General features: G+C 39.0%; 1 protein-coding gene across 1 annotated transcript; it reads right to left on the bottom strand.

Annotated features, from left to right (window-relative positions):
• Positions 1-7,313: 7,313 nt before the first annotated feature.
• Positions 7,314-9,206, bottom strand: LOC141648842 (uncharacterized). Its single transcript, XM_074457554.1, has one exon. It carries the CDS (start codon positions 9,204-9,206, stop codon positions 7,314-7,316), a length of 1,893 nt encoding a protein of 630 aa, XP_074313655.1.
• Positions 9,207-10,608: the final 1,402 nt, after the last annotated feature.

A 10,608-nucleotide genomic window follows, 5' to 3' on the forward strand; every position in this document is an offset into this window, starting at 1 on the left:
TACTGATACTCCCTCTTATTTATCAGATTCTTTACATTTATTTTTTAGGGTTATTTCATAGGAATAATCCGTATGGGTGACCTGCTTAAATTACTTCATCCTATCAATAATTCTAATTTAATTCATCCTATACAACATACCTTCCAATAACATTATATGGCGACGGATAACCTGAACAACAATCACCCTTATGTTTTTAAGGGTTAAGACATCTTAATTCTTATCCTAATTCCAAAAAAACAATTCATCTCTTCTCCCTCGGTTCATTACTCCTCTGTCAACCGCCAACGGTCCTCCCTCCGAGCACCACTCCTCATGCGGTCACTCCCCAACGCTAACTCCCTCTAACCACCAGCCTGGTGCTCACCTCTGCACGCGCTAATTCACCATAAACTTACCAGACCACCATTAAACTTCACTCCTTAGCGCTGACGCCGTCCGATCATTACAAAGCAGCGACCACCGTCGTCCACCGACAGCAGCAACCACCATCAGGCAAGCAATGACCACGACAACCTCCTTTGAAACCCGAAAACCACAACCTCTAAATCTAAGAGTGTGAAAAGTGACGCGTTGTGGACGAGATGAGAAGGCGTAAGGAGCTTATGGGAAGGAGTATGACGCATAAAGAGAGATAGGGAGACGGTGACTGGCGAGTTTACTGGCCAACAAGTATAGAAGGTGATTGTAGTAGATGGTGTGTGTAATAATAGGATTTAATGATGTGAGAATTTGAGGGTGAGGGAGGCAATATAGGTGTGGAGTGGGTCAGATTTGGGAGTTAAATTAAGAGAGAGGAAATGGTGACTTTATACAAGTAAAAAATTTGTGAGTTTGTTCTGGGAAGAAAGGGGATAAGATGCATTAAATTCAGATTACTTAAAGGATGAAGTAATTTAAAAAGGTCACCCAGAGGATAGATTATTCTTATGAAATAACCCTATTTTTTATGTGGATTTTTAGGACCTTACATACATGTGGACCTAGCAAATGGGTCAATTAGGTCAGGTTTGAGTTTGGCCAGTTCGGGTCGGGTTAGCTCGGGTCTTTCTTTTATTTTGGGTTAATTCGGGTCGGGTCGGGTTGTTTCGGGTTTTTTTGCCGGCTTTGTTTCGGGTCAGCCGGATTGAGTCATTTTTGGGTCAATGAATAAGAGAGAAAAAGTCTTTCAAGTCTTTTCGGTTCAATTAGAGTTATGTTTTGTCGGGTCATTTTCGGGTTAGGTGGTTTCGAATCGGATCGGTTGGGTCAGTTACGGGTCAAGAAATTTCGGGTCATGTTCGGGCCGGGTCGGGTCAAATCGGATTCCGTGTCACATTTGGGTGATGTATGATGAGTCATATTTATATGCCTCCCCTTAGTTACTTTTGATACGGTTTTCGTGCTAAATTACATTGTTTATATTCCATTTATATTAGAATGTCGTTACTTCTTCTATTTGGTGTTTAATGCAGGAATGATGCATTTATGGAGCAAAATAATGAAATGTAGCACCGCGTAGATGGCACGAAGGAATACACGAAGCATGGCACGAAAATCTAGAAAAATAAAGAGAAGTGAAGAAGACTACACGAAGAAATGAGCCGAAATAAGAAATACTCGATCAAGTTCACAAGGACCCCATCGAGTGGGAGTACATGAGTGTGTACTCGATCGAGTTGCATATGACTCGATCGAGTATACCCCGATATGATGACTTCCGCAAAATTTCTTAAAGTCGGTTTATGTTTTCTATAAATACCTAATTAGTGCCCTATTATAATTTACTTTTAGAACTCCTAAAAAATCCTAAGTTTAGTCGGCTATTGTTATTTTGGATCTACAACTCGTTCTACAATTATTTGCTACGGTATTTCAATCATTCTTCAATTGTTATTTAATCAAGTTATTCTATTGCTTTATTATTCGTATTACATGCTTTTAATTATGTCTTCTATTATTATTATTGTTGTTGTTGTTGTTGTTGTTGTTGTTGTTGTTGTTGTTGTTGTTGTTGTTGTTGTTGTTGTTGTTGTTGTTGTTGTTGTTGTTGTTGTTGTTGTTGTTGTTGTTGTTGTTGTTGTTGTTGTTGTTGTTGTTGTTGTTGTTGTTGTTATTAATTCCCTTATCATGAGTAGCTAATATCCTTTTCTAGGGTGAATGGGGATTTAGGTTATTAGAAGGGAGTTTTATTAATGAACTGATAGTTAAATTTTTTTGTTTGTTGTTCAATTGTTTTCTTAAACCTAATTGATTAATTACTGGTTGGGATTACTTAAGTAGCATTATGAATTAGGATTATTACCGACCGGATTAAGACTAATATAGGCTACGACAATTGAATAGGCTGCCTTATTGATAGCGACCACATGTTAAGTTTAGATCTAAAAGACATATTAGAATCGACTGATCATATGATCTTAAACAACATAAATTGCTCTATCAATTAGTTAAATCACACCCCCGGATAACTACCTAGTGAACTTGATCCCTAGACTCTTTAATATTATTGAATTTGTCTTATTTACTTTCGCAATTAGTTTTAGTAATCAACTCAAAAACAAACCCCAGAATTGTTACTTTAAGACGAAATTAAATATTAGCAAACTGAACAATTATCGCCTCCCTGTGGATTCGACCATTTCTTACCACTAGCTACCAGTTAGTAGTAATTATAGGATTATTTTAATATAGGCCACACGGCTAAATCCTTATCAAATTTGGCGTCGTTTTCGGGGAGGCAACAATTTTTCTATTTGTTTTTGTTTATTTTTGTCTTTTGTCTCAAGGAGCATCAGTTCCTTGAGACAGTTTGATATTTTTCTTATTATTTTTGTGTATGTCCAGGTCTGAAAAGTCGGAGATTGTACCTTTTGATCCCGAGCCAGAGAGGACTTTCCGGTACAGACGAAAATTTCAAAGAAAAAAAGGTAAAGTAGAAGACTTGAGTATACTCGACAGTGATAAATAACACATATTTGCGTTAGCAGAACCGTTCTACAAAGAGGACACGCCTATTTCTGACACCCCAGTCCCTACTCTTATATCAATAAAGATGCCTACTCTTTCCAGTCATTCTGAGCCTACTTTGGCTTCTATCCCGAAAACATTCAAGCTTCCTACTACTGACAAGGATACTTTTGAGATTCGCCCATCATAGATTAATTTGGTGGAGTGAAACTTGTTTGGCGAAGGAGCTAATGAGGATCCTGCCAAGCATATGGAGAAGTTTACTGATTATTGTTGCTCCATTCCACTGACTGCTAGAATAACTCAAGATCAGGTGAAGCATGTTCTCTTTCCTTTTTGTAACGCCCCGTAGACAACAGGAGTACAAAATGGTATATTTTATTAATAGCAGCGGAACTTACAGAGCGTTACCGCCGTATTTCCCCATACAGAGAAATACAAGGCTTACATTATTCTTTAGTACAACCAAATAACTAGAAACAAGTCTTATTGATAAGATTATATTATTATGATACATTATTCTCATTCCATTTTCTTGCGTCAATCTCACTCATGCCCTTCCCTGTTTCCTGTACCTGAAAAAGATTAATAAAATAAAGGGTCAACCAACCACAGGTTGAGTATATTTCCCATAACCTCCAACTCAAATTAATATAACTCGGGTCATTATTATTGAACAGGGCCACATTACGGAGCCGAGACTCCCTTAGGCTATGCCCTCCTCCGTGTACACAGGATAACAATCTTTTCCTCTTTTTCTCCTTTTCTCTTTTTTTTCCTTTTTCTCTTTTTTTTCTTTTTATCCGGATATAACGGGGCGGAGCCAATTGCCGAGCCCCCTGCCGAGCCCACTTCAGAGCTCACATCCATGTACACGGGATAAAATAATAATGTGGTCTGGTCCCTTCCAATAATAATGTCCCGGATGATACATTGGCCAAATGTACATCTTAACAATGATATTTTAACATTACCATTATCACGTGAGCATTATAACGTCAATTATTAACACAAACAGTACCACAGTCATATTCTACGTAAACCACATTACGTAAAATATAAAAGTATAACATAACTTTATCACATAAACAATAATTCACGTACATTATAATATTAGTTGCGTAATTATAACGATAATATAGTTACTCATTATATTAACTTAAGACGAAGGGGTAGGAAATATATCTCAATTGTTTCACTATTCGGAATACCCGTACTTATGCTTTCTCTAACTGGTTGTTATTTGTGTGTGCATGCCTTATGCAATGGACTTCACGTATTTTTATAGTAAAACTAAGTCGGTTACAATAGTAACCTAGCTAATACCTATACTTCTACGTGTATTTTACCCCATCCAAATGAAACCTACAATTTCCCCTACATGTTTACGTGTGGTGCATGGCAACCATGCATTCTACCCCCTTTTTTTTATTTAAATTTTTACATGTGTTAAAAAGTTAGTAAAATATTATAAATTTCTTAAAATATCTAGATATTTTAATTTATGGGTTATTTTCTTTGAGATAGGTCTAGTAAAAATTCTACGGGTGAAGTTATTACTAAGTCGGATTTCAATCGAACTAATTTATTCTTATTCTAGGGTCTTACCTATACTAGGTTACTACGTCTTCCGAATTTTATTGGGTCAATATCTCCCTCTAGGACGGATTCATTTCATTTGTGTACCTTTTTCGAATTTACTAGATAAAAATTCTTTCCCTTTTCGAATAACTATTTTTCTCAAATAAGATAATTTTATTTGGGGTATCACATTCTACCCCCCTTAAAATAAGTTTCGTACTCGAAACTTAGATCATTACCTTATTGGAACAAATAAAGGTATCGGATTCGCATTTCTTGTTCTGTTTCCCAAGTTGCTTCTGTGTCATCATGATGTGACCGCAAAACCTTTACTAGTGGAATAACTTTGTTTCGAAGAGCCTTTTCCTTGTGATCTAAAATTTGAATCGGTTTCTCCTCGTAGGTTAAGTCATCCCTAACTCGCACTGGAGGTAAGTTAATGACGTGACTCGGGTCGGGGATATACTTTCTTAGGAGTGACACATGAAAACGTCATGGATTCTAGAAAGTTCTATCGGAAGGGATAATCTATAGGTAACATCTCCAACTCGCTCCACTATCTCAAATGGTCCTATATATCTTGGACTCAATTTTCTCTGTTTCCCGAATCTAATAACCCCCTTTGTAGGTGATATCTTGAGGAAAACCGAATCTCCTACTTTGAATTCCACTTGTCGTCTCTTAGGGTCAGCATAACTCTTTTGACGACTCTGAGCAGTTCTCATTTTCCCTTGTATGAATTTTATCTTTTCTATGGTCTCTTGAATCAGATCTGGTCCAATGATCCTCGACTCGTCAATATCGCTCCAACATATTGGAGATCTACATTTTCTCCCATACAAGGCCTCAAAAAGTGCCATTCTAATGCTAGCATGGTAACTATTATTATAAGAGAACTCTATCAAGGCCAAATGTTGTTCCCAAGACCCCTGAAATTCTAGGACACATGCCCTCAACAAATCCTCTAGGGTTTGAATTGTTCTCTCTGTCTGCCCATCGGTTTGTAGATGGAAAGCCGTGCTAAAGTTCAAATGAGTTCCTAGGGCATTTTGAAAACTTTTCCAAAATTTTGCTAAAACGTTTGTGTCATGATCCGACACAATGGTTTCGGGAACTCCGTGTAATCTAACAATTTTCTTTATGTATTTCTTTGCCAACTGTTCTGAGTTCCATGTTGTTTTTGTTGCTAAAAAGTGTGCGCTCTTGGTTAATCGGGCCACAATTACCCATATCTCATTCATTCCCTGGGCTGTTGAAGGTAGTCCTGTCACAAAATCCATTTCTATTGACTCCCATTTCCGGGTGGGAACATCTAAAGGCTGCAAAAGTCCCCCTGGCCTTTGATGTTCGATTTTTACTTGTTGACAGGTTAGACATTTTGCGACAAATTCGGCAACCTCCTGTTTCATATTATTCCACCAAAACATTTTGCGGAGGTCCTTGTACATTTTGTTCCCCCCTGGATGAATCGAATATCGCGTGTTGTGAGCTTCCTCTAAAATCTTTTTCTTAAGGGTTTCATTATTAGGTACACACAACCGATCTTGAAACCAAAGTGACCCGTCATTTTGGATGATGAACCCATGGGATTTCCCTATCTCTACGTTCCTACGAATCTTTTCTAATTGGGGGTCCATCTTTTGGGTCTCTTTTATTTCCTCCATTAAGTTTGGTCTCACCTCTAAGGCTCTTAGCTGCCCGACACAAACCCCGTCATCCATGTAGGTACACAGATTTTTATTGCCTTCTTGGATGCTGATTTGATCACCCATAACCGAGTTAACAGTAAGTCGTTTACGGCTAAGTGCATCCGCAACCACGTTTGCTCTACCTGGGTGGTATTGGATGTCTATTTCATAATCCTTGAGAAACTCAAGCCACCCGCGTTGCCTCATGTTAAGCTCCTTTTAGGTGAAGAGGTATTTCAAACTCTTGTGGTCTGTGTAGATACGACAAGAAACTCCATAAAGATAGTGTCTCCAAATTTTTAGGGCAAAGACCACAGCAGCTAACTCCAAATCACGGGTTGGGTAATTTTGTTCGTAAGGTTTTAGTTGTCTTGATGCATAGGCAATCACTTTCCCATTTTGCTTTAAAACACAACCCAATCCCTGTTTTGAAGCATCGCTGAAAATTTCAAACCCGTCCGTGCCATTTGGAAGGGTAAGAACAGGTGCCGAGGTAAGTTGTTTCTTAAGTTCACTAAATGCTTTTTCACATTTCTCACTTCATTCAAACTTGGTACTCTTCTTTATAAGGTTTGTGAGTGGTTGGGTGATCTTTGAAAAATCCTCCACAAAGCGGCGATAATACCCCGCTAATCCCAAGAAGCTACGTAATTCTGTAACGTTTTTGGGTTTAGGCCAGTTTATAATTGCCTCAACCTTTTGGGGATCCACTTGCACACCTTCCTCTGAGATAACGTGCCCTAAGAAAACAACTTTGTCTAACCAAAACTCGCATTTCTTCAGCTTAGCATATAGCTTATTCTCCCGCAACGTTTCCAAGACTATTCTCAGGTGTTTACCATGCTCCTCTCTGGTTTTGGAATAGACCAGGATGTCATCAATGAAAACAACCACAAATTTGTCCAAGTATGGCCTGAAGACTCTATTCATGAGATCCATGAAGACCGCGGGGGCATTGGTAAGACCAAAAGGCATAACTACAAACTCATAATGCCCCTATCGAGTCCTAAAGGCTGTTTTTGAAATATCTTCGGGTTTTATCCTCAATTGGTGGTATCCTGATCGCAGGTCAATTTTGGAGAATACGGTCGAGCCTTACAATTGGTCAAACAAGTCATCTATACGGGGTAAAGGATACTTATTTTTAATGGTTACTTTATTAAGTTCACGATAATCTATGCACAATATCAAACTTCCATCCTTCTTTTTCACAAAGAGTACGGGTGCACCCCATGGTGATGAACTTGGCCTAATGTACCCTTTCTCTAATAGTTCATCAAGTTGATCTTTGAGTTCCTTCAGCTCCGCAGGAGCCATCCTATAAGGTGCCTTAGAGATAGGTCCTACACCGGGTACTAGTTCAATGGTAAAATCCACCTCACGATGTGGGGGCATCCCTGGTATTTCTTCTGGGAATACGTCTGCAAACTCTCTAACTACAGGTATGTTAGATACACAGGGTTCAGACTCTGGGATTTGGTGAACTTCACACAGGAACCCTTCACATCCCTGTCGTAGTAACTTTAAGGTTTTAACAAGGGATATGATCCTATTGATTTCGTTGTTTTTCACCCCCTGAAAATTTATTTTGTCCCGGTTTGGTTTCAAAATAGTTACTATTTTCTTATGACAATCTATAAGAACATGATTTGCTATAAGCCAATCCATCCCTAGAATGATATCAAAATCGTGTAGGTCAAGTTGGACCAGATCAACTAGGAAAGGGTTTTCTTCTATGGTTATGGTACAATCCTTGTATACAACAGAACACGGGATTGTTTCTCCGGTGGGTAATCCTATCAGGAGTCCTATATCCGGGTTACTGGGCACTAATTTCAATTTCTTACTTAGTGAATGTGATATAAAAGAGTGAGTTTCTCCGGTATAAAACAGTACACTAACAGGAGTAGAGTTAAATAGAATGTTACCCGTGACCACATCATTTGAATGTTCTGCCTCCTGGGCATTCATCACGTACACTCGACCAGGTACAGGGCCTTGTCTTTGTACCATGTTTCCTTGCGACCCTGGGGGAATCCTAAGGGGGTTGTTGTTGTTAGTGTTGGTGCCTACTCCAGGCGGCTTGCTCCTTGCTATCGGGCAGTTTACCCTTTTATGATCAGGGCTCCCACACTCAAAGCATCGCAGGATGGGGTACCTACATTGGTTTGTGTGGTGATTGGTTAATCCACATTTTGCACATCGGGGCATCTGGTTTCTTCCCTGAAACATGTTTGAGGGAAACCTTCCTCCTGCCAAATTAAGCTGCTTATTCTGATAATTTTGACCTAACGCACCGCCTCCCTCAAACTTTCTTTTTGGTTTGGTTTGTTCACCCTCACGCTCCTTCATTATCCTTTCTGCATTGGTAGCCTTGTCATACATCTCTTGGTAGTTCAAACAGGTATGGGTTGACAACCTGTCACGAAGACTCCAATTAAGCCTCCTTTCAAAACGATTCATTCTCAATTCCTCAGTCGCCACCACGTGCGGTGCGAATCGAGACAATTCCATGAATTTTGCTGCATATTCCATAACAGACATTGACCCCTGTCTTAAACTATTAAATTCCTCTTCCTTATGTCTCCTAAGAGACACGGGGTAAAAGTTTGACCTCAGGAGTTCCTTAAACTCGGCCCATCCAAAACCTTCCTCATTTTTCTTTTCCTTGACTGTTTCCCACCAAAGGTCAGCTTGGCCGACCAGGTAGTAAACAGCAAACCCGACCTTCCATTTGTCAGGGCAGTTTACAGCCTCAAAAGGTTTGTCCATACCCCTTACCCAATCCTCAAAGACCACAGGGTCAATTTTTCCGTCGTAAGTTCTTGGGTTATAGCTAGCCATTTTCCTAAAATATTTCATACCCTCATCTTCACCATTAGACTTATTTCCCTTCACATCTTCAGCTATCATGGCGACAAGGGTTCTGGTATCTGACTGGTCTTGGGTTATTGGTTGATTCACCTCCGAGCTTTCGGGGTTAGACATCCTACCGTATGAATGAAAAAAAGTTAGGTACTTTCTACATAATTCCGCATAGGCCCAAGTAATTACTTACATAGTAGTTATGCATCATATCAAACTTATCATACAACATTCTTATCTCACAGCATCTTATTATACATTACATCACACCTACTTTATATTAGTGGGATACCGAGAAAGGGTCGGGTAGTTCATTATCATAGTTGTTATTCTACGCTTATTTATTTCACACACCCCCTTTTTTTCACACTTATATTACATATGTTACATCCTGGCATTCATTGCGAACATTTTAGTTGTCATCCTCGCCGGAGTCGGGTGTGTACTCTGACACTGTACTTTCATCATCACTTTCGTCATCGGCATCACCATTCTCATTATTATCCCCGTTTGCGGAGTCAGCATCTGATAAGTAAATCACATTGTTTATTTCTAATGTAATTAACTCTGCAGTTATGTCTTTCAAATGTGGGATACCATAGACAATTCAGTCTCCCTCCAATATATAGATATTTCTCATGGTTTGGAAACCCATTAACAATTAAATCAGAATATTTTTCCTTGATTCCGGTCCATGGGATAACGTTGGGTAACGTCTCTACGAGACATTGTGCTTGGAACGGAACAGTAAGACCAAAATGGGGAAACGCATAGTTGTAGGTTGTCATGGCTACTCTTAGGCGTTCTATGTGGTCGCTCACTCTGTCATTGGGGTTCATAGCAATTTCGTGTGGGTTCGGAAAGGGTGCTGCCATGATCTCAAATCAACACAATACACAAGTAATCACATAATTAGATCAAGCATATGCATCCACGTAAGAAAACAAATAAGTAGGCAAGATAAAATCGTCTAAGCTACCCGTTAATCCTAGGGCGTCTACCCATCTCCCTCTCAAGTTTTATGTATTATTGACCCGTTTTTTTTTTTTTAAGCCTGGCTCTGATACCACTTTTGTAACGCCCCGTAGACAACAGGAGTACAAAATGGTATATTTTATTAATAGCAACGGAAATTACAGAGCATTACCGCCGTATTTCCCCATACAGAGAAATACAAGGCTTACATTATTCTTTAGTACAACCAAATAACTAGAAACAAGTCTTATTGATAAGATTATATTATTATGATACATTATTCTCATTCCATTTTCTTTCGTCAATCTCACTCATGCCCTTCCCTGTTTCCTGTACCTGAAAAAGATTAATAAAATAAAGGGTCAACCAACCATAGGTTGAGTATATTTCCCATAACCTCCAACTCAAATTAATATAACTCGGGTCATTATTATTGAACAGGGCCATATTACGGAGCCGAGACTCCCTTAGGCTATGCCCTCCTCCGTGTACACAGGATAACAATCTTTTCCTCTTTTTCTCTTTTTCTTTCTTTTTATCCGGATATAAC

The sequence above is a fragment of the Silene latifolia genome, chromosome 3 (assembly GCF_048544455.1).
Source record: "Silene latifolia isolate original U9 population chromosome 3, ASM4854445v1, whole genome shotgun sequence".
NCBI classification, from domain to species: Eukaryota; Viridiplantae; Streptophyta; class Magnoliopsida; order Caryophyllales; family Caryophyllaceae; genus Silene; species Silene latifolia.